A 12,197-nucleotide genomic window follows, 5' to 3' on the forward strand; every position below is an offset into this window, starting at 1 on the left:
TTGTGTTAAGCTAGATAGAACTACTGTAATCGAATATTAACCTCTTAAGCTTCGGGGCTATTTTTGAGTTTTTTGAGGTTTTGCACAACGCCTACTTAAATGGCTCTTGTGTCTGCATACTTTGACCTATCAAGAAGTGGCTGGTACCATTTTAAAGAAGAGACTCTGTAGAATCCATATGAAGAGTCAGGAAGATTTTGTGATGCACTGCCAAGGACTTACAGGGGTTGGAACATCTTCTTTTCTGAAATCCGGTTTTGAAAATCCCAGGATAGTACACATTTCATCAGTTTAGCTGATACATTTGACCTTAGAAACACATTTGAGACATACTCCCAAGTCCACTGAAGCTGTGTGTCAAAGGGGATCTTGTTACAGCCATGTATGACCTTTCCCAAGACAATTATGTGTGGATATGCACATGCGTTTTTCCCAAGTCTCCAAAAAGTACCATTTGGAGACTCCAAAGGTGCCTTTTGGATAGCCAAAACGCACCCTCCAAATAGTAAGGAAAGGGGCCTCTGAAACATCTCTCGCCCCCCCTGCCACAATACCAGTGCTCCGCCACTGCCTGTCGCCATACAAGACTTGAACACGGGGCGACCATATATTAAGCACCGCACCTGTCCACTGGGCCACTCACGTCTTCGTTTACGTGGAAGGAATTGTTCAATATCATATTAGTAAATCAACACTATAAAAGTTTTTAAATATGTGCTGATTATTAGAAATCCCCCAAAATGAAAGACAATGGTAACTATTGTAGTTTTTACTGGCACATCATAGACTATTAAAATCGAGTGACTGGTTCGCTTTGATCTCGTAAAATGATGACGGGAATTAAGCGGAACGTGCCCATTGTGACATTGTTTCCTACAGGTTCATTTTCTTTGCATCACTGATTCATTTAGCCTGGTGTTTAACCTGGGAGCTACCAGGTTAGAGTTGGAGCATAAATTACCGTGGCAACTCAGCAGAGTTTCAGGTTAGCAAGAACGGATCTGTGTCTAAAAATAGCGCAGTTTACCGACTTGAACTCTGATTTGGGATTAATGCCATTGATGGAATGGTCCCCAGGTGAGACGCACACAACACCACACACACACACACACACACACACACACACACACACACACACACACAGAAGAAGCAGTGGGACAGAGGGAAGAGTAAGTGAATAATATCATTCACTTCCGTATTTGCCTTTAGCATCTGTTGCCATAGAAATTAGACACTGCCTTTTGATTGGTATAATATTGTTATAATGTAGTGTTTTTCTTCTTTTCACAGTCCAAGGTCTTCAATTTGGGAATTCTGGCCCAGAAGTCACCATTCTATGTGCAGTTGGAGGAGTCATTGGAGAGCAAAAACTGTAAGCCATTTTGCTGACCTTTTCCCTCATTCATTATCTCAACAAATATCTTGTCTTTCACCGATGTTACAGTCTTTTGTCCTTCAACACTGTCTGGTACCGTACCAGCAAAGATTCTACAATGGAGTGCAGATGTAGAATCAAAGCACCAGTGTTTTGCTTTGATTCTATAGTTTAACCAAGTATTCATTTTAACTGTCTCTGGTTTAAATACTGTAGAGATAACCATAGATTTAAATGTCTTTACTTTAATTGCAGACAGACATGAAGAAAATGTGTTTTTTCACTTTATTCCACTCTATTCCAATGGAATTGAAGGAATGTAATCAATGTAATGTAGTGTAATCTTTGACTTAAACCTCTTCTCCCTGTCCAGACGAAGGGCCTCTGCAGCTGCTGAAGGAGATGGGCCCCTCTGGTATCGATGCGGAGCTGCGGAGCCTGGCCCCCGACATGGGGGGCCACACGGACGTCCTCCGGGCCTTCCTGCGTCTCATCAGCTCCATGCTGGAGTCACGCCGGGACTTCGACCTGGCACAGGCCTACCTGGCCCTCTTCCTCAAGGTGAGACATCTTTACTGTGGCCCTGCCGTGGCCAACCGGTAGGGCACTCGCCTGCCATGCGGCTGACCCGGGTCCTTTGCCGACCCCTCCCCGTCGCTTCCTGTCCACCTCTCACACTGTCCTATCAAATAAAGTCGAAAAAGATGAAAAAAAGATATCTTTACTGCACCTGGATCTTTTAAGGCGGGCTCAAACGACAAAACTATGGGCCCGATTCTCAGCTGAAAACCCCACAAACACTATCTGATATGTTCAACTCGATATTGAACTTTGGGTATTGTTAGGGTGACCAGATTTGGATTTGTAAAAAGGAGGACACTTTTTGGGGGGGGGGGGGGGGGGGGGGGGGGGTAAATCTGTGTATGTCATCGGTGTATCTGTGTATCTACAGGTATGAAAGTATATATGGGTATGAGGTATGATAGTAGGCCTATAAAGTATCAACGCATCCAAAATGGTCATTTGTTTAAAAGCCACTCGAACTTTTTGGCATGCACATTCATTTGTCTACCATAAATGACAATTAAAATCTCTTCAGTTACGCCTATAGGCCTATCACATAATTTGTGTGATCATATGATGCAGAGTGTGCCTTTGTTACAATCCTAGATAGTAGGCCTAACACCTATATTGGAGTAGCTTAACAGCATAACAATGCAGTTCAATTTCATAGGCCTATTCTAATTTCTGCATTAGGTTTTTAAACATAGATTCACCATCATGTAGGCCCATCTCAGCCATTCCCCATAAAGATGAACAGCATTAGGCTATATAACATTGGAAACTAAATATAAAAAACACAACATTTGTGGTTTTCAACTGAATTGATAATGAAGTTCTATTAGGCTACATATGGCTTTAGGCTTAGGCATTAGGCTATATTTATAAGACACCTCACAATTTACCCCTCCACTGTCATCCATTAGGCCTATTTAGATGGTGCTCACAGATTAGCAATGGGCACTGCAGCCATTAAGAGAGGAACTGGAGTTTTACCTACCATTAATAAGATAACCCATACAGCGTTATCAATAACTGCAAAGGCAATAGACAGAAGAAGAAGCTGATGAAGAAGAAGCTTAATTTCTTAACTCAGGAATGAGTCCTTCTAGCTCCGAGAAATTGCTTTTGCAAATAACTTGGAAATGACAAGGTGTAACAAAAAGTGTACCTCCCTAAATGATGGATTTGGTGGTGTTACTAGGCATACTCCTGTGTTAGATTACCTTCATGGCTTCACTCGTGGGAAATTTTCTTTTCAACTCCACCGCGAACGTGCATTTGCGTTTCTATCGGCATTGCAGTCCGTCAAACCGGCGGACAGATGCGCTTTCGCTTGTAAACATAGGGCGCACTGGCTAGTCCCCTAGGCTACTTCTTTCGGACACATGGTGCGAAGTGGCTAGATTTGATGAGAAGGGCGTGACTAATTTGTGAACGGTAGAGAGAAACCTGGAGTGGAGTCAAATGGAACGGAGTGAAAATTACAGTGCAGATGAATTAGGTCTATATTTCAGGCAGTCCAATAAAATCCCGGACATTTCTGAAATTCCCCCCGGACTTTTTTTTAGGTCTCAAAAGTAGGACATGTCCGGGGAAAACCGGACGTCTGGTCACCCTAGATATTGTTTTAGTGTTTTTTGGTCAGAGATGAGATCAGCGGTTTCGATTCTCTCTGTGTGCGGTGCAACGCGACATCTAAATCTAATACGATTTTAAAGTCGTGTAGTTTGAGTCCCAGCTTTACTAAACCTTGCCCAGGCCGACCTGGCTCTGTTTCACAAGGTAAGACATCTTCACTGTACCTCGTCCAGACCCACAAAAAAGCATGCAATAGATCCTTCCTGTGTCATTTTACGTTTGATTGACAGTTTGTAAAAGTCTTTTATGGCACTATTTTGTGCTGTATTGCATCAGAACAGTTCAGTTCAGTTTCTGTGCTATCCATATATTCAACTGTGACTGATGCTTGTTGACCTTAATGTTAATCTGGGGGTTATGTACTTTTAGATTGGTCTCTTTGATGTTTTTAGTCGGTCATGTGTTGTCTCATTGTGTGGTTTCAGCATGTGAGACATGGATGACCTTCCGTTAGATATGTAGTGAAATACCCCCCAAAATGACCTGCAATGACACAATGGAACAGCAGAGGGCAGTAGATACAGTCATATTGCTGGACCACACTGCTCCTGTGAACATTTGACTATCAAAATCCAGGAGGATGTTGTGGTGTGTCAGAACAAATGTTAATTTTTAAAATGTAGGTATGTAGTGCGCATTGGGCTAAAGTTACTAATTTGCAGGAGAATACGAAAGCGAAAGCCCAACTGGGAAACTCCAACTCCCATCGTCATTGTGACCCAGCACTCCACAGCACTGCACAGTGCACACAACAAAATTGCATTTATGCCTCACCCGTGCAAGGGGGCAGCCCCCAATGGCGCCCCAAGGGAGCAATGTGGCGGTACTATGCTCAGGGTACCTCAGTCATGGAAGAGGATGGGAGAGCACTGGTTAATTACTCCCCCCACCAACCTGGCGAGTCGGGAGTCAAACCAGCAACCTTTGGGATACAAGTCTGACGCTCTAACTGCTTACATGACAGCATAGGTACCATGGGCTGTGTAATGAGAATATTGGGAGAGGGCAAGAGATGGGTCTCAAAATAAAGGAGAAACCTTAGGAAAGAGGAGTGCTGGAGTTCTTTGTTTGGTCTAGTACAGTGATTTTCAAAGTGGGGGCCGGGAACCCCTGGGGGGCTGCAAGGGGATGCTAGGGGGCCACAGCAGGTTGGCAGGGAAAATAATGCGAAATAAACTCAATAATTTCATAAATTATTATTATTTAGCCAAAATAAACCAAAAATAGTAAGCTTAACAATCCCAATGGAATTATTTTATTCTTCACAATGTGTATATATGTATTATGCTTTCTATAGTAGTGAAACCGGGTGCACAAAAAAATAGTGTGGCACGGCTCGTATCAGCTGGAATCTACCGCTACATGTGGGGCCTCGGCATGGTTAAGTTTGGGAACCCCTGGTCTAGTATATGAATAGTTTAAATTGAATTGAAAAAAAAAAATAGACCACTTATCTAGGAAAGAACGAAGGTTATGTATATAACCACGGTTCTATGAGTTCCGGATGACCGCCAGAGGCGGTGCTTACAGCACATGGATATCCATGCACGTCAGTGCAGGTCGAGTACTTAGTAACAACAAATTCACTTGTGACCTGGGTGACGTCACCCGGTGACCCCGGGATCGGGGTCAAAAGAGCAACGCACCCAGGAAATGTCCTCTTGGCAAAATTTCTCGTGTACACTCCGAGTGACAGCCAAGCTCTGGCGGTCATCCGGAACTCATAGAACCGTGGTTATATACATAACCTTCGTTCTATATCGTTCCTCCTGACCGCCAGAGGCGGTGCTTACAGCACATGGATGACCAATACCAACAAAGTCATGAGGAGTGCCTAACCGTCGTCAGTGCTACTGAGACGGACTTGAAGCCACCGCAGTCGCCACAGGATAATGAGGGACGACATCAAGACAATAAAACCTGGTGAAGGCGCAGCCGGATGCCCAGGAGGCCGCGCCGCATACGCCTCCACACGTACCATAGGCCACATGCGAGCCAGTGCAACCTGGTCTAAAGGGCCCACGGGCTGCCAAAGTGAGAACCACAGGGGCAGCGCCAACCTGGCGGGGAAGCAAAAGGTTCATCCGCACCACCCTGTAGCCGTACCAGACGGCCCGGTACCACCTCCGGGTCCAGCCGCCATGGATGAGGCGGAACACAGGAAAAGAAGGTCAGCAACAGAGACCTGGACGATGTTCGCAAGGCGAGTGTCACTACCACGGACAAAGGCAGAGTAAGCAGCTGGAGACAAGGCAGAACAGTCTGCGGCATTGGGACATGGCGTAGGCAAGACCATGTACCCATACCTCAAGAGGCCACAGCAAGCGGAGGCCGAGGGAAACGACGCAGGATGCCGGGGTCGGCACACACACACACCAACACCCGGAAGGAGTATAGCGTCAGGAAGGAGCGCGTCCAATGCCGGCACGTAGGATGCCAGCAGCAGGAGACCTCGAGACGGCGGTCCAGGAGGCCGCAAGTCGAGAACGGGGCAAAGCCCGCGCCATGACGGGAACGGCAACTGAAGTGGAATAAAACCACATGTAAGGAACCGCAGCATCCAGAAGGCTACGCCACAGTGCAGCAAGTGGACGGACCAAAGGGGCGTCCAGGGATCGCTAGCAGCAAGCAGAGGGCCTCCCAGCATGGCTCAGACAGGGGTGCTGCGCAAGCCACAGCAACCACTGTGCCGTGATCCGGTTCGGCAGAACCTTGGCCAGTACTCCGGACACATAGGCCTGCAACCAAGAGTCAAGAGGCAGGCCCGGGCAGGCGGGTCGGTCACAACGGCCCAGGGTGGCCGAGAGACGGCCAACAAGACATGGGGCACCGAGCACCCATGCGTGCCTCACGCAATGTTGCATCACAACTCCCGCAGATGAACACATCCGCGACGTGACATTGCGGCCAGGCCACAATGGCCCAGGGTGGCCGAGAGACGGCCAACAAGACATGGGGCACTGAGCACCCTGGCGTGCCGCACGCAATGTGGCATCACAACTCCCGCAGACGAACACATCCGCGCCGTGACAGTGAGGCCGGGGCAGTGTGCCCCCAGGCTCAAGACCTTGCACGCAACGTTGCATCACAACTCCCGCAGACGAACTCATCTGCGACGTGACATTGCAGCCGGGGCAGCGTGCCCCCAGGCTCAATACCTGAACTGGTGAGGCAAGTAGAGCGTCCAGAACCGGGCCAATACCCGGGAAGGAGTCAAGGCCATAGGTGGAGGCCTCCAGTATGCCGGCCAAAGTCTGATCAAACCGGTCAAACCTGTGCGCAAAGCGCATACGGTCAGCCACATACGTAGACGGTCAGCCACAACACACACAGAGCCCTGTAGGGGGGCGTCGGTACAGAGGGAGAGGGCCGTCCGCCCGACGAAGACAGCCAGGCTCTCCGAAGCCCTGGCAGAGAGTATGCAATCCCCTGGGTAGACACACCAGGAGAGAGGGCAGGGTGGCACGTGCTGCCAAGCAGCAGGTGCAGCCACTGCAATAGAAATGTGCAACAGGCCAGGTGGGAATGGCAACAAGCCAGGCCCAGAGAAGGCACGAGACGACACAGGGCGCACTCGCCCGCGATAAGCGAACCATCATGCCCCTGCAGCCGATAGCAAAACATGGGGCCTAACCATCCATACACCGTAGTAGCAGCCGTAGGGGCGCAGTCACCCACCGGCGCTTGGAAACAGCGAGGAGAGATCACCCACGAGGCGAGCTTAGCGAGACGACGAGGAACAGTCGTCAGAAAAAGGCAAAACATGCAGCAGGGCCGCCCACATACAGCAACAGAAGCTGCAGTGGCACCATCATCACCCCTGGGGAAAGCGATCCCATGAAACAGGGAAACATGTAAGGCAACAGAATATGGAGCGGGACCACTCCCACATACATGCCGTAGCCGCAGTGGTGTAGGCACCAAGGGCACCCCCCAGCGAGGCCATGGCGAAGTCACCAAGGGCCTACGGAGGACAACAAGCAGCAGGCTGAAGACAAAGAAAGCAGACAACTGCTTCGGGGCAGGAACGCTCACAAACAGTGGCATCAGCCACAGTGGACCTCCAGAGGGCCAAGGGGCGAAACGGCCAAAGGCCCTGCAAGGTCCGAAGGACGATGCGCCAGCCATAGGGCAGTGGGCAAAAGCGGACAATAGGAGGCAGAGCGGAATCACTCGCATACAGCAGCCGCAGCCGAAGTGGCGAGGGCACCAACGGCAACCACAATCAGCCCACGGTGAAGCCGCACACGGCCAAACGGGCCCCAGAGGATGACGCATAACAGTCCAATGATAATGCAGACAAGCAAAAAATAGGGAACGGAGCGGAACCACTCCCACACAGCAGCAGCAGCCGTAGAGGCGTAGACACCAACGGCACACTCAAGGAGCCGACAGGCGGGACCGCCCACGGCCAACATGGTAAAGAGTAGCAAGCTACACAGCATGATCTGGAGCGAAGTCACTCCAACAGCGGCAGCAGCCATGACGGCGCGGGTGCCCTTGACACAGAAGGACGGTGGACAATAGCCGTAAGACAACGGAGAGAGGTAGGGAACAGCGGACGAGCGGGAACACTCACGCCGTACAGCCACGCAAGGGCGCAAATTGTGCAAGCATGTAGTGTCACTGTGTAACCCATGCGCACAGAAGAACGGCAGGATGTCTGGACCCCATCAACACACCATAGCAGGCGCAGTAGCGCATGCGTCGACGGTAGTGGAGCAGCCTACAGGGCGGAAAACACCCATGGCCAGAAAACAACTCAGGGAGGCCACGTGCAAAGGTCTGAAGATCCCGGAGGAGTGTTCAGAACAGAAGGCGTGACTGAACCATCCACATAAAACAGAAATAGCCGCAGTGGTGGGAGCACCAGCGGGATTCACAAGTAGTTCTAGCCTCAGGCGAGATCACCCATGGCCACACAAACCCAAAGGGGCGTTGTGGAGCAGACCTCAGACGATGAACAAAGTTGAACACATCGGACAGGGTGTAATCATGCACACACGGTAGAAGCAGCCCTCGTGGCGGAAACGCCATCGGCATGCACAAGTAGTCCCAGCCCCAGGCGAGATCACCCATGGCCAAACAAAACAGTCACCAGACTGGGAACAGAGGTAACGCAGCAGCGCTGTACCAGGTACATCCTGAAACAGGGCATGCCGCCGGTATCGGCGGCAGGCAACCGGCATGGCGGCAACAGAAACCGGCTACGTCGCCGGCATGCGGTGTGCAAGCGAGAACACTGCCACCCTGTGCCCTCCGAGCAGGAGGCTAGAGGAGGGGAGGTAGAACGTCCAACACTCCAAACAGCCAACACCACGTCCACCCTGCGGCGACAATGCAAAATATACACCAGGGGTGAGGGCATCCCAATGGTGGTCAGTAAGGAAGTCAGCAGGTAGGCGAGGACACCGCACTGACAAGTAAGCACTGCAAATACACAACCCAGGGGGCGAGGGCACCCCAATGGCAGCCAAAACACATGCGTGTGAGCACACAACGCAAAATATACACCAGGGGCGAGGGCATCCCGATGGCGGACAGTAAGGAAGTCAGCAGGTAGGCGAGGACACCGCGCTGACAAGTAAGCACTGCAAATGTAATGTAATGAAATGCAATGTAATGTAATGTAAGCACTGCAAAGACACAACCCAGGAGGCGAGGGCACCCCAATGGCTGTCAATAATGAAGTCAGCAGTGAGGTGAAGACACCAAGCTGACAAGCAAGCAATGACACAAACTGCACATTGCAGTTGGCACTGGGCAGGCGCTGTCCAACCAAAGCGACTCACAGTAGGTAACATAACCACAGCCAATATCACTAGGCTGTACGAAATGCACAGCAATGCAGGTGCATGGCAAATATACATCACAGGGGCACCCCAATGAGGAGACAAGCAAACAAACGACCAGGCGACAACTGAGGGATTACACAGGCAGTTGGCAGAATATAATAATACCATAATACTACACATGGTAACAGAATAATAGAACGGTGCGTGGCCCAGTAGGGAGAACACTAGCGTCAAGTGCAGACTAACCATGTAAACGATGGAGCTGGCAAGTAGCGGTGCGAGGGCCCTTTGGCGAGAACACCGGGGCAATGCAAATTGTAGATGAACCACCGCCACGCAGACAAGGAAGCCGTAATGTCAAACGAGCACGTAAGTAACGGCAATACTAGAACTTAACAGAACGCGCCAACGCAAGCCAGCCCGTGGACAGGCACAGGCTGAAGGCGCAAGTACACTAGCGTATTACCAATAAGTTAGCAACGTTGCAACAGTTTAAATAGTTGAGAAAGGATCGAACTATAAACTGAGGAGTCGTCGTGCGCCATAACCGCTTATCAAACAAAACCAGCGGGGGAACACTGGAAACAAAGCGAGAATCAATGAAATCTGAATTAAGCAAACGATAGCGGCGCACCAACACCACGCAAACGCCATGGTCTAACAAGCAGTTCAGTCAGCCAACAGAGAGGCGACGTTAACCACAACCGCTTACCAAACAAAACAGCGGCGGGAAACACCGCTGGAAAGTTGGAACCAAGCGGCGACAGAAATAAGATATTAACAACACGGCTTACCTCCAAATGAAATGCCGGTGGAAGCCATCAGCGGCGTGAACACCGCGTCGGGGCGAGGGATACAACAGGTAGCTTAGCCCAACCGAGCGAGGACACTCGGCAATGAGGCAACGCATTACCTCTACGCAAACATGGGATATCTGAGGAAAACGAAGGGGACCAAAGCGCAGTTTCTTGGGGGATGTAAAAACACAGCCCCAATCCCGAGGGTAACGAAACCGACAGGCGCTAGTCCAAAATCCAGTAACGTTACATTTCACAGCACTCGCGACCTGCGATGATACGCGAGAAATGAAAAGAGGACATTTCCTGGGTGCGTTGCTCTTTTGACCCCGATCCCGGGGTCACCGGGTGACGTCACCCAGGTCACAAGTGAATTTGTTGTTACTAAGTACTCGACCTGCACTGACGTGCATGGATATCCATGTGCTGTAAGCACCGCCTCTGGCGGTCAGGAGGAACGATATAGAACTATAGATCATAGCTCCTCACTCCAAACAACAGTTCCCATTAAATTATTTTATTTCATTTTATTTTATTGATGGGTTTGTGTGAAAAGCATATGAGCATATGATCGTGGTAAAACCATGATTCCCACAGTGACACCACTTCCAGAGTGGCGTGTGAAATCATTCCAGTATGACATCTCTCTGTGACTGCAGCAGCAGAAACCAGATTACTGTAGTTCAGTGTAGAAACTGGGTGTTTTAGCTGTACTTCACCACCGGGTGGTGCTGTCTGCCTGTCCTGTGGGGAGCAGGACCCCAGACGCCACTCTCAGGACTCCAGGACGGGGATGCCAAATCAGTCACGCTTCGCATTTCATTACTGCAGCATTGCGTGCGTGCTTGCGTGCTTGTGTGCTTGCATGCGTGCATGCGTGCATGCGTGTATGTGTGTTCAGTAAAGGATCAAGTCAAGTCGGTTTTATTGTCAATTTCTTTACATGCACTGGTCATACAAAGAATTGAAATTATGTTTCTTACTTTCCCACATAGACATAGACTTTAGGTGTGGACATAGACAATTAGACATAGACAGTACATGCCATAAGAGTCACACCTCAAAGTATTTAGTAAGTGTCAGTCGTGGTTGCTATTTAGTGGTAAAAGTCATGCCTGATAATGTCATTCTATCCTAGCGCTACTACCTCAAATTGTCCCACAATTAATCACTCTAGCACTATCTCACATTGTCTTATCATGTTTTGTGTGCGTGTGTGCGTGCGTGCGTGTGTGTACATGCGTCTGTGTGTGCGTGTGCGTGCGCGTGCACGATTGTGTGTGTGTCTTGTTGTTCTAGTTGCATGTGCGCCTGGTGTCTTCGGAGCCGGTCCTGATGCAGGAGGCCAGTCTGCTGTCCCAGCAACTAGAGGAGATGTGGGGACACACTCAGACACAACTCAACCAGAGCCTCTGCCTACTGCAATACATGAAGAGCGCCCTACTGTAAACACACACACACACACACACACACACACACACACACACACACACACACACACACACACACACACACACACACACACACACACACACACACTCAGACACAACTCAACCAGTGCCTCTGCCTACTGCAATACATGAAGAGCGCCCCGCTATAAACACACACACACACACACACACACACACACACACACACACACACACACACACACACACACACACACACACACACACACTCAGACACAACTCAACTAGAGCCTCTGCCTACTGCAATACATGAAGAGCGCCCCGCTATAAACACACACACACACACACACACACACACACACACACACACACACACACATACACATACACATACACATACACATACACACACACACACACACACACACACACCACCACCACCACCTTCCTCCCCCTGCCCCCTCCTCTCTGCTCCTTGTGTTCTGGTATTATGGTAACTGCAAGAGACTCTTTTGCTCGCAGTCTTTATGTTTTGTTTTTGTTTTTTATCTGAGTATTTTTTATTACTGAACCATGTTTGTTTGATATAAATTGAAATATAAATTTGGAGTGCTAATCA

The 12,197-nt window shown here is 49.6% G+C and overlaps 1 protein-coding gene across 1 annotated transcript in view; it reads left to right on the forward strand.

Moving 5' to 3' along the window:
- The window catches only part of wdr36 (WD repeat domain 36), a 34,875-nt gene extending 22,678 nt beyond the window's left edge, over positions 1–12,197 (forward strand). The window contains exons 21-23 of the mRNA XM_063210299.1: positions 1,291–1,372; positions 1,749–1,936; positions 11,469–12,197. Of these exons, the coding sequence (XP_063066369.1) occupies positions 1,291–1,372; positions 1,749–1,936; positions 11,469–11,618 (420 nt within the window). The 3' untranslated portion in view covers positions 11,619–12,197. The remainder of the gene's footprint in view (positions 1–1,290; positions 1,373–1,748; positions 1,937–11,468) is intronic.

This window comes from Engraulis encrasicolus, chromosome 11, assembly GCF_034702125.1.
Source record: "Engraulis encrasicolus isolate BLACKSEA-1 chromosome 11, IST_EnEncr_1.0, whole genome shotgun sequence".
NCBI classification, from domain to species: domain Eukaryota; kingdom Metazoa; phylum Chordata; class Actinopteri; order Clupeiformes; family Engraulidae; genus Engraulis; species Engraulis encrasicolus.